Source organism: Elephantulus edwardii, unplaced genomic scaffold, assembly GCF_000299155.1.
Source record: "Elephantulus edwardii isolate Elephantulus edwardi_28Jun2011 unplaced genomic scaffold, EleEdw1.0 scaffold00148, whole genome shotgun sequence".
In the NCBI taxonomy this organism is placed as follows: domain Eukaryota; kingdom Metazoa; phylum Chordata; class Mammalia; order Macroscelidea; family Macroscelididae; genus Elephantulus; species Elephantulus edwardii.
In genome coordinates, this window is record NW_006399898.1 from 4990959 (window position 1) to 5010723 (window position 19765).

The 19765-nt window shown below is 45.5% G+C and overlaps 1 protein-coding gene across 3 annotated transcripts in view; it reads left to right on the top strand.

The window, feature by feature from the left end:
- The first annotated feature begins 9460 nt into the window (after window positions 1–9460).
- Window positions 9461–19765, top strand: part of CLIP1 (CAP-GLY domain containing linker protein 1) — an 87659-nt gene continuing 77354 nt past the window's right edge. For all 3 annotated transcript variants that reach the window (XM_006894643.1, XM_006894642.1, XM_006894644.1), the window contains exons 1-2: window positions 9461–9545; window positions 12755–13320. In XM_006894643.1, coding sequence (XP_006894705.1) covers window positions 9461–9545; window positions 12755–13320 — 651 coding nt within the window. The remainder of the gene's footprint in view (window positions 9546–12754; window positions 13321–19765) is intronic.

A 19765-nucleotide genomic window follows, 5' to 3' on the forward strand; every position in this document is an offset into this window, starting at 1 on the left:
CTTTCCAGTCACCCGCCATGAATTTGAGAGTTGGACAGTGAATAAGAATGACAGGAGAACAATGATACCTTTAAGTTGTGGTGTTGGAGTGCTGAGAATCCTATAGACTGTCAGAAGACACACAGATAGATCTTGGAGAAAGAGAAGCCAGAGTGCTCCTTGGAGGCAAGGATGACGAGGCTTCGTCTTGGGTACTTAGGGTCTATTGTTAGGAGAGGCTGCACCTTGGAGAGGGACATCATGTTTGGAAGGTGGACGGTCAGAGACTGAAAGGAAGCCCCTCGATGGGATGGACTGTGTGTTTATGGCAGTGGTCTCACCATGTTGGGGACGGTGAGGATGGCACAGGGTAGGACTGGGTTCAGATCTGTTGTTATGGAGTTGATGTGAGTTGTACTCGACTCGATGACACTTGACAACAACAGTCTTGTTTTTCCTGTTTGCCTACCTGCATTGCTTGTACTGGGCCATACCCCCTCTGGAGATTGTGCGTCCTTGGAGCTGAGTTCCAGGTTCGAGGAGACGGTCCCTCAGTGTTGTCTGAAGGTGGTGTGGCTCCTACTCCCATCAGAATTCTTGCTTGTGATGCCATCACCGTGACCTCACAGGCAGGCTTGCCCAGTGTTTGCCCAGGCTCTGGCAGTCCAGGGGCTTCTGAGGCTGGGCCCGAGTCCACAGACACTACGAGGTACGACTTTCTCTTCTTTTGCTTGATTTTGATTTTCCGCAGCTTTTAATAAACCTTCGTGAAGAAGTTGACATTAGGCCCACTCTAACTGTAAAACAGTGTGTAGTAAAAAGGAAGAGAGCTAGGTCGGCATCTGCCGCCAACCCAAAGGCTGCACCGGGCTGTTCAGATTCCACAGGGCTCTGAGGGGGAGGCGGACAGGCCTCCTGTGTGGTTCACGGCGGCTGCAGGGAGGATGATAAGTAAACTGTTCCTTAACGACCCTCTGGCAGGACACTGGAAGGCAGGAAACAACGTAGTAGTAGAGCCAGAGGCAGTAGTCCTGCTGTGCGGGAGTGTGCGTGTGTTTCATGAGGGCCTCTGTTGCTTGTGTAATTTGCAGTTTCCATGATCCCTGAAAGAAAACACACCGCCTTTCTTCTTTGAAAATGTGTGTGTTGCTGAGTCAGATGCCGTCAGCTTGGTTCCTGTTCATAGTAACCGTGTGTATAAGTGGACGGAACACTGCCCAGTCCTGTACTGTCCTCACAGTGACTGCTAGATTTGAGGTCGTTGTGGAGGCTACTGCATCAGTTCATCTCCTTGAGGGACTTCCGCATGTTTGCTGACCCTCTTCTTGAAGTGCTCAGACTTGGTTTTCTGGGGAGTAAGTTATGACCTGGATGCCCAAGTCCAGACATGTCCTGACTGAGAAATCGTCCCTTGGCTTTGAATATGTTGCAACCAACCAGTTTTCAGAACTCTGTGTTGCTGCGTACTTGTGGACAGAGTGTCTCCTTCCAGCTTCCGTTTAAGTAACCCAAGTAGATGTTAGACCCTTCTTCAAAGTTTCTTTCCGCTTAAGAGATGAGAGGAACAAAACCCGTTTTTTTGGGTTAATGCTGAAAGGTTGGCACTTTGAACCCATTTGAAGGCACCTCAGAAGCCAGTCCTGGTGAGCTGTTTCGTGCAGGCGGCAGCCTTGACGCCCCGGCAGAGCAGTTCTGCTCAGCATGCCTGGGGTTGCCACAGGCCACAATCCTTTCCAAGCCACTAGCAGCAGCAGCAGCAAAAGTTTATTTCAGATGCTGCTTTAACTTGGATGTCCCCAAGTGACATTTTGAAAGTCCATCCAGTATAGATTGGCAAATTTAATATTACCAATTCAAAGTAAATTTTGCCATCACTAGTCTAGATAATGTTTTATTACTAATATCAGTTGCTTTCACACACTTATATGTGTTTCTGTACATGTGTATACACATATATGTTCTTGTGTTGATGGAATAGAGTGGGATCTTTAGGTTTTGAATTCTTGTTGTCTTTGCTAGCTAAATGACTGTAGTGGAATGGTAGTTACTGCGATGGAGGTCTCAGAGGTAAGGGATTTTGGCAGAGGGTGGTCTGTGAGGCACCAGAATGAGAGATTTTGCAGGTTCCTGTATTAGCTTCACCTCCACATGGTGGAGTTACTCAGTTCATGAATGTTTCTGTTTTCTTTCCTCTCCTTCAAGACCATGTTAGATCTATTCTTTTTTTTTTTAAACTGTTAATATGTTCTCTCTTTAGATGCTTTGAATATCCTTCTATGATGTAGTTCTTATAGGCCATTACTTATTAAAAGGAGGAATACAGTAAGCATATACTTTTACTTTTAAAAAGCTGTGGTCTTAAAGCATCTACCCAAACTCTGGAATTTTGCTTGTTTATAAAAACAGATTTTTGTGTGATTTTCTGTTAGATAGTGAGAATGAGAGAAGGTCTGTCTGAGAGGAAATGGAGAGCTTGGGTCCTTAGGGGCAGTGATAGCACGCATTCGTGGCGTTTGCCACAGGCCAGTTTTCCACTCTGGAGACATACCCCAGATGCTGACGATTCCCAGACACAAACACTGTGGCTGACCTGACTTCATAGAGGGTACAACATACTGTTTTGTTGGGTACAAGAAGAATACTTCCCTGTTCTGGAATCCTAGGCAGAGCCGACATCCCCAAGAAATGCAAAATATGCTGCCTTCTTGCAAATACTGTGAGGCTAGATCTATGAGGGTTATTTGCTCTACTGAAGTCTTTTGCACTTTCACCCTTGTTTAAGTAGATCAGCTCTCAAGAGTTGAATCACAAGCTCAGGATATTATCTGAGCTCACAATTCTTGTTTATTTCAGGCCTGAGTGCTTTGTGTCTTAAAATAAACCTCTAGGTCATACCTGTAAAAGTGGCCAGGACTGTTGTTTAGCAGCAAAGCTTCCTGTTTTCAGGTGGAAACACCAGACTTGTAATTAGAAGTGAAAGTCAGAAAGGGATTGAAAATTATCTACGTCAGGGGGTCCAACCCCATGACATTTAACGTTTCCTCTTTCACTACAGTTCTTGTTATAGGTCCTTGAGTCTAGTGTGTTATAGCAACCCTGTGAATCAGCAACCTGAAGCTGGTCCTTTCCTGTACCATCATCCTTATAATGCTTGACATACTTGAGCCCACTGGGGTCACTGTGTCAGTCATCCTTGTTAAGGGGCTTCTTTCTTTCCCTGACCTTCCCCCATTCCAAACATTATCTCCTTCCAAGAAACAGCCCTTTCTAACAACATGCCCAAAGCAGGTCAGGTGGACCTTCGCCTCCTTAGCCCTGTGGAGCACTCTGGCTGCACTCTGTCCCGGGCTTTGGGGGGGTTGCCTTGTTTTTTTGTTTATTTTTTTTGTTGCCTTGTTATTGTTCTTCTGGCAGTCCTCCTCCAACACCACAACTCAAAGGTCTCAGTTTTTCTGTCATCCTTAGTCATTGTCAAATCTCCAATGCATAGCAAGTGATTGAAAAACCGTTGGCCTTATTCAGGTGCACTTTAGTCTTTAAACTGATGCCATTGCTCCTCAGTAGTTTGCAAAGGGCCCTAAAAGCAGATTTACCCAATGCCGTACTTCTCCTGATCTCCTGACTGCTGCTACCAGGGCTGTTGATTGTCGAGCCAAGTAAGATGAAGTTGTTGACGGTTTCCGTCTTTTCTCCACCTGTCATGATGTTGCCTATGGGGCCAGTGGTGAGGATTTTTATTAGTGCATGATATTTACTTCCTCCCCTCCCCCTCTGCTTCTCTTAGTTGCAGAAGCAATCCAGGCAAGAAAATCATGTTTATCACTTTGTTTTTCCCATAAAGGACCGTGTGTCCGTGTGTGTGTTTTGAACATAAAAATAACAATATTTGCCATTTCTGCAATCTTCACACACACAGCTCTGAGACATTAAAGATATCCAGCGTGTATTTATCTATCACCATTAACCATTCTCAAATTTTTCACTCACCTTCACCAGAGGAACAGTAGCTAATTTTTACTTTTTAGTGAGTTTTCAAGTTCTGGAGATAAATGTTTTACATATAGGTAGATATGTAGTGGGTTTTTAAAATTAATTTTAATAAACATTTACTTTCCATTCATTCATTCATTATTACATTTTTCTCCCTGCCCCCCACACCCCCAATTTGTTCTTCTCTTTGGAAAATAATAGAAAAATTCTTTTATTTTTATACAGTCCCTCCCCCCACATCCGCTCTACTATGCTGCTTTCATTCTGGACTCCTATCATGACAATAATACCTAATCATATATCCCTTTTATCCCCCCTAGTTCATCTTTTTTTTTAATTCTTTTTTTTTAATTATTATTATTTGTGTGTGTACCGTCAAATTGTGTCTGACTGGCACAGGGGGAGATTGTCCCTCCTTTTCCAGCAGAGCATCTGGTGGATTCGAACCGCGTTCCTCCGGGATTGCAGCACAGCTTAAGTGGCCACCAGAGCTCGCCATCATATATCCCTTTTAAACAGTTCTCTCCCTCATGTGTTTCAGTGCAATTTATCCCTTCTTACTCAGTCTCCCCCCAACCCCTATGTCTCTTTTATAACAGTGGCATTATGCAGCATTTGTCCTTTTGTGACTGAGATACTTCACTCAGCATGTCTTCCAGGGTCACCCATTTAGTATAATATTTCATGAGTTTCTTGTTTTCAATGCAGCGTAGTATTCCATTGTGTGAATATACTCCACTTTCTCTATTTGTTTGTTGATGGGCACTTGGGTTGTTTCCAGCTCTTTGCTATTGTGAGCAAAGCTGCAATAAACATGAGTGTGCATATATCTGCTTGGGTGGCAGTTATGGTTTCTTTAGGATATATTCCCAGTACTGGAATTGCTGGGTCAAATGGTATTTCTATCTCCACCTTTTTGAGAAAGCTCCATACCGCCTTCCACAGTGGTTGCACCACTTTTCACTCCCACCAATAGTGAGTAAGGGTTCCAGTTTCTCCACAACCTCGCCAGCATCTCCCACCAATAGTGTGAGTAAGGGTTCCAGTTTCTCCACAACCTTGCCAGCATTTGTTGTTTGCTGTTCTGTTAAATTTTGCTGTTCTTACTGGGGTGAGATGATATCTCATAGTTGTTTTGTATAACTGTTGTCTTGTGACTGACTTTGTTACTCAGTATAATTTGTTCTGGATTGATCATGGTGTATGACTTTTCATTTCTTGACTGCTGCTAGCAGAGGTATGGATTGTGAATGGAAGTTAAAAGAAATCCTGGACTTTACCCCCCCATGCACTGTGATGTTACTTGCTGATACAGTTAAGAAGATTTTTGTTTTCTTAATGTGTAGATGTAATCCATATTGAAGTCTTTGATCTTTAGCAAGTGTTTCAGTAGATAGATAAAGAGTTTAAAAATATATTATAAATCCATGGTGCACCTACTAGATTTGGGGAGTTTATGTTGAAAAATTACTGCTTGGAAGTTGAAATTATTAACCTTTATAACCGATACTTTAAAAAATTGAAAAACCCATCAGTATTTACATGCTCACACACACGTTGTCATCAATTATGACGGTAACCTGAAACTATAATGGCAGAATGTGTCACTAAGTCGAAGGGTTAGTGAAACCCATCAGCTGCTCTTTGGAAGAAAGATGGGCACTCTTCTCCTGTAAGGATTTATGGCCTCAGAAATTCGAGGGAGAGGTCCTGTGTGTCAGAATTAACTCATTGCTGTGGAGTTGAAATGACTCATAGCTAATCCCTTAGCAGTTTCCCAAAGTTGTGAATCATACAGGAGGAAATTGCCCGTCTTCCTCCCTCAGAACTGCCGGTGGATTTGAACCGACAGAGTCCTCAGTTAGGTCAGCAGTGCAACCCTCCATGGACTGTGCTGTCAGAGACCTCTTGACTTGAAGCCTCTGGTTTGATTTGATTTCTTACAATACTAGAGTCATTAAGGATTGGAACTTGGAATTCCCTTTTAAGCCTCAGATGCATTTTTGGCATATTTTTGAGGACCTTGAATTCAAATTTGTTTTAGAGTCATATTTATTGAGGTGCCGTAAAAGGGTGAAGAGGCTTCTACCATTTTGGTTATCTTTTAAAGTACATTTTATAGACCGTCCCAGAAGTTACTTTTGAAATAGGAACTTAAAAGTATTTTGATCAAAGAGCTTTAAAATAACCTAATTTATACGGGTCTCATGTCCTCAACTACATTACGAGTTCATTGAGCTTAGGTCTCTGCTGTGTGTTTCTCTTTGGTATACATATTTTTTATCAGGTACACATATTTTTAAAGTATATTGGGTACACCTCAACTGGTTTGAAGAGTCTCATTTGATACTGTTTTCTCATTTGCGACTATTTTCCCATTTGAGTCTTAAAAAAATACTGAGTTTATTTATATGGTGAACACTTGACTTGGATACATGTTGGGCTGTTAACTGAAAAGTTGGCAGTTCAGACCCACCAGCTGCTCTATCGTGGAAAGACAGGCAGTCTCCCTGCATTATGATTTACAGGCTCAGAAGGCCGCTGGGGGCTACCATGAGTCAGGATGGACGTGACAGCAGTGTGTCATGTTCGGTTTAAATGGGAAGTATAATAAAGATGACAAACTGGTCTCTCCCTCAAGGAGTTTGTAGTCCTATGGGATCTGTAGGTTCCCACATACAGTTGAAGTTGGTAACTGCTGTGAAGGAGACACGAATTCTGTGCTGGGGGACTTGGAGGGGGAGCAGATAGAGGTCACTGGTGAGGCCTGGAGAAGCTTCTGCCAGTCAGTGAATGCCTGAGTTTGCCCTTGACTGAGGTTTCAGCAGATGAAGATAACTAGCCTTGCAGAGGGCGTTCCAGGCTGCGTCGCCATCCTAAACCAAAGGCAGGAAGGAGTGAGAGCTTTGCTGTGGTCTCTGGGGAGTTTGTCTCAGCTGTTCATTTACAAGCAGTTGTGACTCACAGGTAACTTTCTTGACCAATAGCTTAGGAGCGCTTTTAAACTTTAGAATTTCCTAGAGAACAAAACCACTGACATTGAGTCCCGGCCAGTCAGGTCAGTTCTGCCTCCAGGGGGACCTTCTGCGATGTTTCCCAGGCTGTACTTTTTACTGGAGGAAACTGCCTCATCTTTCTCCCCAAGGCAAGAGCAGCGGGTGGACTGACTTTTGGTTAACAGCTCAGCACGTAATGGACCAGGGAGCTCTGGTGGCCTAGTGGTCAGAAGCCGCCTGTAATCCTGAAAACGCAATTTGAATCCACCAGCTTCTCTGAGAGAGGAGGGCAATCTCCTCCCGTGCGATTAAACTACCTCTGCAGACCGACTGCAGGGTCACCTAGGGTTAGTTCTGACTGCATGGCACATAACAATCACCAGGCTCCTTGGAATGTTTTAGAGTTAAAATTCATCTTGCTGGCCATACTCCCAGAGTTTCTATTTCAGAAGATATGGGGAGGGGTCCTGTTTTTTTGTGTTCTAACAAGGTTTTAGAGGATGCTGGTGCTACTGGTTCTTGAGAGACATTTTGAGAAGCAGGTTTACAACATCAATCCATCTGATAAAAATGCCTATTTTGTCTATAAGAGTAGCCTACTGTTACTCTATGACCTTTTCTTGTTGATTCAGATTTCTCACAATCACACGACCCTTACCATAAATAATGTTGTTGTTATTGTGTGGTATTAAGTCGGAACCGACTCAGAGTGACCCTCTAGTGCGTTTTCAGAGGCAGGTCATCGTAAGGGAGGAAATTGCCTGTGCTGCTGCAGAATAGCTGGTGATTTCGAACCTTTGAGATTGCAGCTCGCCTTCGTACCACTAGGCTCCCAGAGCTTGTTAACACAATGCTGTAACATTAGTAATGTACTGATGAGTACTAGGAGCTCTGGGGGCTTTTTGTTGTTGCTATGTGCTGTAGAGTTGAGTCTGACTTAGAGGGACCCAATGAACAACAGATCTGAACCCTGTATTGTGTCAGGAGAGTGGGGAGAAGTGTCCTTTTGGTTTTGGTTCTTTTACTTTGAGCTCAGAGGTGTTGATTCTGATAATATAAGCATAAAAAATTCACATATACTCAGTTAGTTAGTGAAGTAGTTTTCTCTTTTTTTTGGTCATAGAATCGATTAGTTTCATTGTGACATTAATTGACCTTGAAACTGACCATGAAGCCAAGCTGTTGTTTCTTGGCCATCCCAGTTTGGGTATACCCTGACCAAAGCTTTGATCAGAGGTGTTCCTGGCAACTGAATGATGATGGAAGTTTCTAGAACCATTGAAACGCTTCCAGTGCCCTGATCTCTGGTATTTCATGCCCCAGTGCTGTGCTTGCCTGTATTATGATACACCGCAGCACCAGGGTTCCTTAAAAAGAGTCTCTCATTGCTGTTGAGTTAGAACTGGCTCACAGCTGACCCTGCAGTGTGGTTTCAGAGGCTCTAACTAGCGTGGGAAGGGATTGGCCATCTTCCTCCTTGGCCCTACATAACTCCTTATCCACTAGGCCACTGAAGCCTCCTAAATACATAGTATATTGTTATATACTGTAGATCTTGATCTGTGTGTGTGTGTGTGTATTCTATTAATTTATAGATAGTATATGCTATGGTCCCAAATAAATAGTATAAAGAAATAATCTTTTACCTGAGTCCAGAAGTTCTAGCCATTACATGGTGAGTCAGAAGTATTACTGTTTCTCTAGGCAAAAAAGGAAAAAAAAAATCAAACTTCTCTCAGCATTTTAAAGATTTTTTTTAAGATTTTAATTTATCTTAGAGATTATTAATCTACTAAAAAAAATAAAAGAAAAAATTTAAAAAAGGATTTGTGTCCACCCCTTCCTTCCCCGACAGGTTAATGTGTAGAAAATCCTTTTGAAGCTTTTAGATTCTTATTACATGCCTCCCTTTGAGTATAAAAGAAACTAAACAGCACATAGACAATATTTGTTTAAAGTATCCATGGTTTCACATAGTGAATTACATAATTATGTATTTGTATTTATATATTGTTACTGTGTGTATCATCAAGTGGGAACAGACCCATAGCTGACCGCCAGCAGGTTTTCAGTCATTAAATTGCATGGAAGGAGATTGTCCATCCTTCTTCCACAGAGCATCTGGAGGATTTGAACTGTGTGCCTTTACGATTGAAGTGCAGCTTCTTGCTCACAGGTCTTTAGGTTAAGAAATTTCTTTTAAAACTGTCTTAGCATACTACTCCGTTTTTGCTGTCTGGATTTTTTCAGCTCTCAAGGTTTAGAGTGGAGATAGTTTCTTAGCAACACACAAGGGAAAATGTAGACTCTGAAAGCTACTCGTTACCTGTTGTCTCTGCTTTTTTCCTGCTATAGATTCTGAAACGCTTCTGTCTTGTCTTTGCAGACTTAACCTGGAGACAGACTTCAGTGTAGACACACCCACAGGTGTATCAATGGTTGTGGAAAGATAGTGAAGCCCCTCCAAGGAAGAGCGTCTACTCCGAGCCAGGGCAATGAGCGTGCCCAAGCCCAGTGGGCTCAAGGCCCCGTCCAAGATCCTGAAGCCTGGAGGCACGGCCTTGAAGACACCTGTTGCCGGTAATGCTCTCTCCTTCCCCTTGTAAGACACCGGGCAAATGACCAGCATGAGTGATGACTCCAGCTTGAAATGTTTACAAGCACAGTCCTATCCAAATTCTTATTCTTGAATATGGTTGAAAAAAAGTTTTGATGAAGAGACATAGAACTTTATACTGCTGTCTTTATCAGTGGGTAGATTATCTTTTCAGTGAATTTATTTAGTTGAGGTACTGCCAGATATTGCACTAGTTTTCACAGTTAAGCCCTTCAGTGTTCAGCCTTTCAAGGGTTAAGATTTTTCTTTGGTCCCCGCTCACCGTCCCTTACTCCGAGCCATCTGTCTCCCTGAACTTATCAAGACCTTGCTTCTTCAGGTTTAGAGATAAGTGGAAAAAAAAGAGGCTAGTCTAGCTTACGAGGTTTTATGAGCCTGTTGGTCTGAAGTTGGCCACTGGCGCTCAGGTAGCCTGCAGCACCGTGTACCGGGTCACACTCAGGAGGGAATTTAGAGGTGAGCCGGTGCCCTTTATCAGCCATTCCTCATCTCTCGCCACTTCCTCATCATCCATGTCTATTTACATCCATAATGGAAACCCAAGAGCTTTAACAACTGACAGGAGGGAGGATCTCAGATGCTTGCCTTTATGGACCCTGCAGGTGATTTATACACTATCGGATGGCTTCCTAATGTTACTAGCTGTTCTAGACTCTTGGGTACCTATCACGGTATTTTCAGTTCAGTCCGACAGTGTTTCTGCAAGCTTATCCAGAAAGACACTCATTAGCCCTCGAGGAGTACAATTACCTGTTTTTTCTCCCACTGCTGCCATATCCACATACCTCAAACACTGCCTGACATCTGCAAAAACTTAACAAAGAACTGTTGAAAGAATGGAGAGCCAGGTCACTTACAAGTTATGTATCAGAAAGTCTGTGAAACACCCTCCTGGAGAGAGGAATGATTTACTGATCAAACAAAGGACTACTAAGAAATGGATTCGAGGGCTTTTTAGCCTTGAGGCTGTCAGAGCAAAATTGAGTCCCCTATTATCCTTCTCCGTAAAATTCTGTTCTTCTCTGTCCTGTGAGTTGAGTGAAAGTTTACAGAGAAGATTGATTTTCCCCTGAACAGTTCATACATGCATTGTTTGTGTATAATCTCTACAGTGTAGCAGTACTCTTCCTGTCCCCTCCCTGTGGTGCCTGCTTTCAGTCATCCTTCTAGCCCTTCCTGCCTTCCGAGGTTTATCCCTGGACACATGCTGGCCCTTTAACCTTGTGTGGTTGATTATCCTCAGGAGTGTGTTCCTCTCTGGTGTTAATGTTTACTTTACAGCCCTGTTTGGGTTGACACAGTGACTTCAGCAATGAGTTTAATCACAGAAGACATTATCAGTGTGGTACAAGATTGGACAAGGGTTGCTATGAGTTGGAATCGACTTGATGACACCTTATAACAGTGCATAGGCCTGTCTCTCGTTTGGCTGCAGGTTGAAGGTCAAAAGTGATTTCTGCTCTGAGCTTGAAGTGCGACTGAGGGACATGGTCTCAAGTTCTGCCAGTCTCTAATAGATAGTAAGCTGGTCTCTTTTGGGGGATTTCAAACTTTGTCCTTTTTTTGCTCAGGAGCTTTGTATTGTCATTCAGGGCAGTCTGTAATGATAGCCAGACACCACACCACACTACCTTTTTGTGTCGGACTTGTAGAGATTGAGATTCATGTTGGTCCTTCAGACAGATGTCACCTCCTCCAGGAAGCCTTCTCTGACTGCTCTGTCCTCAACAGCACTTAGCCCTGATCATCAGGTGCATCGCAGTGCTGTGTCTCCACTTCTAGACTCTCAGCCCTCTGAGGACAGGAGTTCTGCTCCATCTGTGTCCGCTGGTTCAGAACAATGCCTGGGCTTAGGCCTGGCCCTGCAGCTCTAGACATGTGTTCAAACTAAATAAATACAGTATTTTATTTAATCCATGTTTTAGAAACCTTTACAGTATTTTAATGCCCTTAAGGATGAAGAAATTAAACTTAAGTTATGTGACATTCTAAGATCATGAACTGCTTAATAAATGGTAGAGTGATTGAAAATGTCAGCATCGTGAATTTATATTCAATATTTAATATGTGTTGCAAAATGTATGAGTTTTCATTGTAAATATCACTTTCTTGGCACAGTTAAACCTCTGTCTTTAGGGTTGAGACTGCTCAGAATTATGTGCCTTAAAAAGGAGTTCAGACAAACGCTACCTCTTTTCTCTGCTGTGGTTTCCACCTCTGGTGGTGAAGGAGTAGAGTTTCTGTGACATTCTCAGAGTAATGATACAGGCCACAGCCCTGAATTGCCTCCTTCATCCAGCCTGATTGTGGATCTCTGGTCACATGAAGGAAGGGGATATGGTGGGACAGCGGTGAAAGAATTCAGTTGCTTATAGAGAGATTGGGGTCTGAATCCACCAGCCAGCCCATGGCAGACAGCTTCATCTGTCTGCTTCTGTAAAGATTAACCCTTGGAGCCTGGGGGGCAGTTCTGCTGTCCCGTAGGATTGCTGTGAGTCGCAATCGACTCCTCTCGGCTCAGCAACAGTGGGTTGGGGGGTTAGGGGCCCTTGTCTGTCAGCTGCAGTTGACTGCTCCCATTCAGAACTGGAGCCCATCCCTTGGGTGGGTGTGGATGGCTTTTTGCTCTTGATGTTCTAGGTGGAGGTGAAGAGAGAGTCAGACTGCTATTAGGAACTCTGGGAAAAGGACTAGTTTTGAGGGTTTTTTTTTAAATACCCTCTTTATTGTGAAATAGTGAAAGTTTTCAGAGCAAATTAGTTTTTTCATCAAACAAGTCCTATGCATTTTGTTTCATGACGTTGATTCCATCCCTGCAGTGTCACAGCCCTCTTCCCACTGCTGCGTAGTGGTTCTCGTTTCCATTGGTCTTTTCCCCTTATCCTTTTCTGTTTTCTGAGCAGGGCTGACCTGCTCTGACTTTTCCTTAATTGCAAATAAGGAATAAACGTCCTCTGTTCAACAAGGTATGGTAACATTGAGCTTGTTCTCTGCCTCCTAGTCCAACAACAAAGCAAAATGAAAGCAGTGAAAGCAGTAAGCTGAAGCACTTCTTGAAGTGCTGTGGGCTGTGCTGGTAGTGTTGGCTCTCTTTAGTGTCTCTTCCCGAAAGTTCTAGACTGTCTGCTTGGATGTAGAAATGAATCTGCTCTGATCCTTGCTTCTCTTTCAGTCATAGCTCCGGTGGACAAAGCAGTAGCCAGTGAAAAGGCATCAAGCAATCCTTCGGAGACGCATGAAGAATTTGTGGACGACTTCCGTGTTGGGGAGCGAGTTTGGGTGAATGGCAATAAGCCTGGATTCATTCAGTTTCTCGGAGAAACTCAGTTTGCACCAGGCCAGTGGGCCGGGATTGTTTTAGATGAGCCCATCGGCAAGAACGATGGCTCGGTGGCAGGAGTTCGGTATTTCCAGTGTGAGCCTTTAAAGGGCATATTCACGCGACCTTCGAAGCTGTCACGGAAGGTCCAAGCGGAAGATGAGGCTAACGGCCTGCAGACGACTCATGCTGCCGGAGCTGCTTCCCCTCTGTCCACCTCGGCTGCCAGTGTGGTGTCCTCCCCCGCAACCCCTTCAAACATCCCCCATAAGTCACCCCAGCCTATAGCAAAGGAGCCTTCAGCCACGCCTCAGATCAGCAACCTCACAAAAACGGCCAGTGAATCCATCTCCAACCTTTCAGAAGCTGGCTCAATCAAGAAAGGAGAGAGAGAGCTCAAAATTGGAGACAGAGTGTTGGTGAGTGTAGGCCCCTTCCGGGCCTTTGTGTGGACCAAGGCGTTACCTTGGTGGGAGGGGGTTGTCCATGGGGCATATGGGCTCAGAGGGTTTGGAGGAACCCATTTCTGGAGAATTGAACCAACGTGGTTTGGCATTTTCCTCACTTTATAAATAGACTGTTTGAACTGATGATAAGCGAGCTTACGGAACTGAGCTCTGTGATGTCTGCCGGAGTTCCCAGTCCCACCGACTGTGTCCTTGTGGTTCCCGCTGCTGAGCAGAGTGGACAGGGGTCCACGTGGTCTGTCTGTAGCTCCTGTTCTTCTGTTCGCAGGAATGAGGCTTAGCCACATGACCTCCTTAGAATGAACTGGAGATGGTGAGTTAGAGATGTGTAAGGTACTAGAAGCTTGGAGGAGATCCTCTTGTTTAACCAGCCTCTCTCTGCTTAGGGAGCTCTGGTTCTTAGTGGTAAGAAACGGCGCTGCAGTCTCAAAGGCACTTGATTCCAATCCACCTGCTGCTCCAAGGACGAAGAATGGACGTTCTCCTCCCGTGTGATTTACTGTCTCTGAAAACCTGCTGGAGGGTCAGCTCTGAGTCGATTCTGACTCAACAACACACAGCTTCCCACGCTGTGTTCATAGTCTTTAGTGGGGAAAGGGAGTGACAGGAATTATGGGAGTGTTTCCCTGCCTTGATGTCATGGATTAGATGGGCTCCTAAGGCATTAGCTCTAAAGTCACTTGTGCCAGGTTTGGAAATGCCCAGGGACCTTTGATGGCGCTGTGGTTAAAGCATTTGAGTGTTAGCCGGACGTCCATGGTGAGGACACAGTCTCCGCAGCAGAAAGATGAGGCAGGCTGCTTCTGTGAGGACCTGCAGCTTTGGGGAGAGGGGGAGAGTCGGCTTGAGAGCAGTTGGTTAGGTATTCTCTATGGGTCTAGAGGCCTGAGGAGTAGCAGACTTGCTCATAACCAATCCATGTGTGTTCCCTGTCTCTCTGGTGTCCCTGCTTCCCCCTGTGAGTGGATGACCGCGCACGCCTGCCCCCTGTGGTCGGCGTCCTTGTGGTTGGTTTGACTCTGCAAGAGACCTGTTTCCATCCGGGAGCCCTGGGGTGGCTATAACTCTTGATGCTTTCGAAATGGTCTAAGACTGTCCAATACCTTATAACCACTCTTTCTCCTGTATATTTGATATTTCATCAATGCGATTTAAGGTTCTTAAAGGAATTGTGACAGAAATACAGCTGGTTCTGTCTCAGTGTGTCTGTGCTAGGACTTGGTGTCTTTCTCTGAATCATTAACCTTATATGAGGAACAAGATCTTTGATCCTTCCATTTAAAGTGATGAGTCGACCGGAAGGACTTGATGGTCCCAGCTCCCACTGCTGACACCCTAGAAGGGATCACATTAGGGCCAGTCATCCTGATCTAAAGAGACGCCCTTGCAGCCTGCACGGAAATCACCCTGGTGGCTCCTCCTAAGCCAAATCATAGACAGGCCTGGAAGGTGAACAGTAGCACCAGGGAGACAAGACACACTCTGTGGAACTATCACCACACAAGGTGATTAGCAGCATTAGCCCTGGTGACGTTTAGAAGGTGAGTCGGGGCAGGAGCGAAGGATTAGTGAGGATTGGAGGCGGGGAGCAGGAAGGGTAGTTATGTTGTGGGTAGTGTAATGTTAAAGAAAAATATCCATCAGAGACTGAATGGAAGTTTTCCCTTCTCTAGAAACGGAAATCTCAGATAAGTTAAATGAACTTGATCTTGTCTAGGCTATCCCCAGGGCTCTCAGGCTAAGACTTTGACAGCATTTGCTCCTGTTTTCACAGTCTCTTCTTGAGATGGTGAACGCAGAACCAAAGCCTGTGCCTTTGCGCCAGTCCTGACTCGCAGCAGCCCTGTAGCATAGCCTAGCAGTGCCCCCCAGGCTGCCAGCTGTGAGCTGCGGAAGCAGGGCTGCTGCGGCTTTATCCCAGAGTGACTGCTGGATTCAAACTGGCGACCTTTCTGTTAGTAGCCCAACACTTAGTCCATTGTGTCTCGAGTGCTCCTCGAAACTGTGGAAGGGGAAGGAAATCTTTCTGTAATCGCAGAAATACCTTTTTTTTTTTCACAAATGTGCAAAAATGGACACAGAAGAGCACTGCTAGATGAAGTTTATAAGCACCTTGTGCTCATACCTAGGTCAGCAGAACGTTACCAGCAGCTCAGAAGTCATCCCCTTGCCACCTGCAGACTCCCATATCCGGTCAGAGACCGTTACCACCATCCTGCCTTGACTCTGGGGTTTGTTTTTCTGTGCCGGCACCTTCAGTAACTGTAGTTCAGCCAGTGTGTTCTTCTCACTTGCTCAGCATTGTGTTTGAGATTGATCCATAATGTGCATTTTAAATCCACGCGCAGTGGGGTTTCAAATCCTGTTCTCCATCCTGTCTCACCACCTACTTCTCCACCCCACCCCCACCCCCACCCCCGGCCCCGATCTACTGTCCTTGGCCGTAGCAGAGATGGTGGCGGTGGTACAGGAGCAGGGAGGGTGTTTGAGGGTGGGGGTGGGGGCAGTATTTCTTGTACTGTGAACTGGAGCCTACTTGATGGCACCTCACAACAGCAACGTGCTAGTGAATGTGGCAGCCTAGTGGTGCGTGGCTGGCACACTCAGGTGCTAACCGGCAGGTCAGAGTTGAGCACCTCAGCCCTCAGTGAAGAAGGATGTGGCCGTCGAGTACAGCCATAGACACTCAGGGCGACTTCTGGTGGGTGCTCCAGACCCCTGGGTGTTGGAATCCTTGACGACAGTGGGTTTGGGTGTGTGTGGTTTTTAATACTAGTACATACAGCCTTTCATGCAAAACTCCTGTGGCATCGTACAGCTTCTGGTCATTTCTTACTTTACCGCAAACCAATCACTGATCTGTTTCTGCTCATAAATTTGCCCTTTTGTAACGTTTTGTGTAAGTGGAATCATGCCCGATCTGTCGAGTGCCAGGATTACATCGTGTCAGGACCACACTGTGTGATTCAGTGAAGCCCGTGAGAGCCGGGCTGCCCTTCGCCTAGGACCCACAGCTTCTGGTCTTTGACAGGGCACAGTCACCCCACTGGGAGACTGTGAAGGAGGCACTTCTTTTAGTAGAAGAGAATTTATCACATTTGATCCATTCACCTATTCCTTCCTTTGTAGTTTAAAGTTCCATTTTAAAAGTTGATGTTTGTAGTTCAGAGTATCAAATTTTGTTGATTTAAAAGTTTAAAACACCAGGTAGCCAGGCTGAGCCTTAACTTCCCTTTATTCCATGTTTTTCTTGTTGTCCTAGGGTCCTTAAGGAATCTGTATGCTGGCAGACCCCAAAAAGCCAAGCTGTCTTGTTGAGCCTGATTTATAGCAACCCTTTATCAGGTTTCTCGAGGCTGTAAATGTGGATCCATTGATGGACTTGAACTGCTAGCCTTTCAGTTAGTGGCCAGATATTTTACACATTGCGCCACCAAAGCTTCATGCTTTGAAGAAGGGAGGATTAGATTAAGCATTGCAGGTTAGATAAGATGTAAGTCATCCATAAAGCACTATCTCTTAGCCAAAGGTGTGTTCCGGATCTGTCATCTATGGTTACCCATTCCAGGGAGACTGTCTGTTACAGGGCATCTGCTCTTCCCATAGAGACGTTTAAGGGGAATGAGTTAACATCACGAGCCCTGGTGTCACTGTGCTTAAGGTATTCAACAATTAGCCAAAATGTCAGTGCTTTGAACCCAACAGTTGCTGTGCAGGAGAAAGATGTGATGCCCGTTTCCATCAAGAGTCACTCACCCACCCACTCACTCCCCTTGAGGCAGAACCCACTCGCCGCTGACCCTCCAGCAGCTTCTCCAAGGCTGGAAGTCTCAGGACGAGACTGCTCCTCTCTCCTCTGTGGGGTGACAGTGCGTTCCAGCAGCGCCGATCCCCGTGGGCGGCCACACCACCAGAGCTCCTTTCTGGGAAGTGTCCTGCCTCTGAGGATGGGCGGCTTTCGTCTGCCCTGTGGGGTGGTTGTGAGTCAGAATTCACTCACCAGTATGGGTTGTTGATCATCACAGCCTATTGGGAGATTCAAAACAGTGTTGTGAAAAGAGGAGGTAAAGGAACCTAGAGAAGCTGCGGTGACTGTCACAGCTGTCCTTGACGTCCTCCGACTCGTTCAGGAAATACTGAGCATCCGCTGTGTGCCAGCCTTTGTCCTAATGCTGAGAATTTGGCCCACAGGGCTTCCCAATGTTTTAAATGAAGCCTGAGTTCCTTCCTAGGGTTTACAGGACCCTCGGCCCCCTTTCACCTCTTCTGCCTCTATTTGCCACCTCCTGGCTTCCTCTGTTCCGCTGGTCGGCCTCCTGCTGTTTCTTAAACACCCTCCTCCCCACAGTAGTGTCTGTTCCCCCATCCGCTGGAACGGCCTGCGTCCACCACGTCTTCTCACAGTTGATGCCTGTAGTCACTGGGTTTTGGCTCAGGTGGCTCCTCCTCAGGCGCCTTCTCCTGGTCCCTCAGATAAAGACATCATCCTCTTCAGTCCTGTTCCATCCCCCCACTTTGTTTATCCTTCGTGCTCTTTACTTTTGGAGGTGAATTTACTCATTTGAGTGTTTATTGTCCATTTCTCCCTGGCCAGAATATAAGCATAAATGTTGAGCTGCTAACCACAGAGGCAGCTGTGGACCCAGCGGCGGGTGGGGCGGTCAGCTCTGGCAGTTCCCCGTCAGCCGCTCTGGAAGAATGATGAGTCTGCTCCATGAAGACTGAGACCACTGGGGACTCCACGGGGCAGCTCTGCCCTGTCCTACAGTGTCAGGATTCACTGGAAGGTGCCTTATCAATGCGTGGAAGCCTTCCTAACTTGTTCACTAGTGCATCCTGCACTCTTGGGCAGTATCTGCACATAGTAGGTGCTCTTTGACATAACTAGTACTCAAAAGAGGTGGGAAGGTTTTGAATAGAGCTTCCATATTCTTGAAGAGGAGGAGTAAGTCAAGAAGGGGAAGTAGGACCCATGAGGGAAGAGCTGGGAGTGAGCATTGACCTTGTCTGAGTGGCCCGAGGGTCACTTGGCTAGGATGGCTCTCCTTGAGGCCAGGGAACATACAATGAAGGGCCTTCATTTCAGGGGTGAGTAGGGTTTCCTTTAGGGCTAAAGATGTAGTGGGTAAACACCATTTAACCCTGGTTACCTGTTTTAATAAGCTACCTAAATTACTTTATGACAGATAAGAAACCACTTAACAAACTCCTGTTGCTCAGCGACTCTGGGTACACCCCGAATGACCACTCTTTACAGCCCTCCAGCTTTAGAAACCAGGGCACCGGGAGGCCGGCTGGGTGGCTCCTGACCTGAGGAGGAGGATCTGGAGGGTGCAGAGGGAAATCATTCCTGTTTCCTGGTTTTGGACCATTCCTTAGTCCTGCACAATTTACCAGTGGTCTCATTTCTACACAAGCTTACACAAAGGGATTTGTCTACTATCTCTTGAGATACTTGTCATTTTTAACTGAAATGATTTGTTCCTGTTACTCACCCTCAAAGGCCAACGCTGTGTTCTGTTTACCCATACCCTAAGGGTCCAAGCACTCAAGAACCTTGTTAAATGAATGAATGAAAACTTAGAAATCTGAGAGTTCCCACAGCATGAAAGTAGTAGCCTGGCTTTGATTTGGTCAGAATACCTAGTTTGAAATTGTTTTGTCTTCAGTGAGGACTTGTAACCTTCACCTTGTTGACTACAATGTTAGAAGGTCAGGGCCTATATTCTTAGAACAAGAAGAACCATGGTGGTTCAGTGAGTAAAGCAAATGCCGGCGAGCCAGAAGGTTGGTTTTTCAAGCCCACCAGTATCTACTGGAAAAGTAGGAGACTGTCTGCTTCTGTGAAAAGCTTCAGAGCCTTGGAAACCTTACTCCAGAAACCCAGACTCGAGGCTGTCAAGTCAGAAGCTATTCAGCACCTACCCTCCTTGGGTTTCCAGCACAGTGTCAAGTGCACTGCATGTAGTTGCTCATTGTCCCCCCCTCAGAGCCAGAGGTGGGTTAGCAGTGACACTGTGACTGGACAACATGCCCAGACGGCCCTGGGGGCAGTGGGATGTCTCTAGAGTCTCTACGAGTTGAAACCAGCAATTTGGGATTGACTTGACCTGTCATGGGAAGAGTGGACTAAGAGAATGAATGGCAGTCATTTTTTGTTTGCCATGGGAGTGAGTGTATACATTTTTTATTTTCAGCATGTTTTTCTTTTTACTTGAAATACAATTTTTATTATATACTGGTTTACTTACAAATCTTGCATACATTGTTTTTCACACCAGATCTTTCCCATTTCTTTTACCCCCCCCCCATCAGGTTGTGTGACCCTATGATTAACCACCCCCTCATCCTCACCCCTCTGCTCCCACCCTTCCCCTCTGAATCCTCATACTCATTT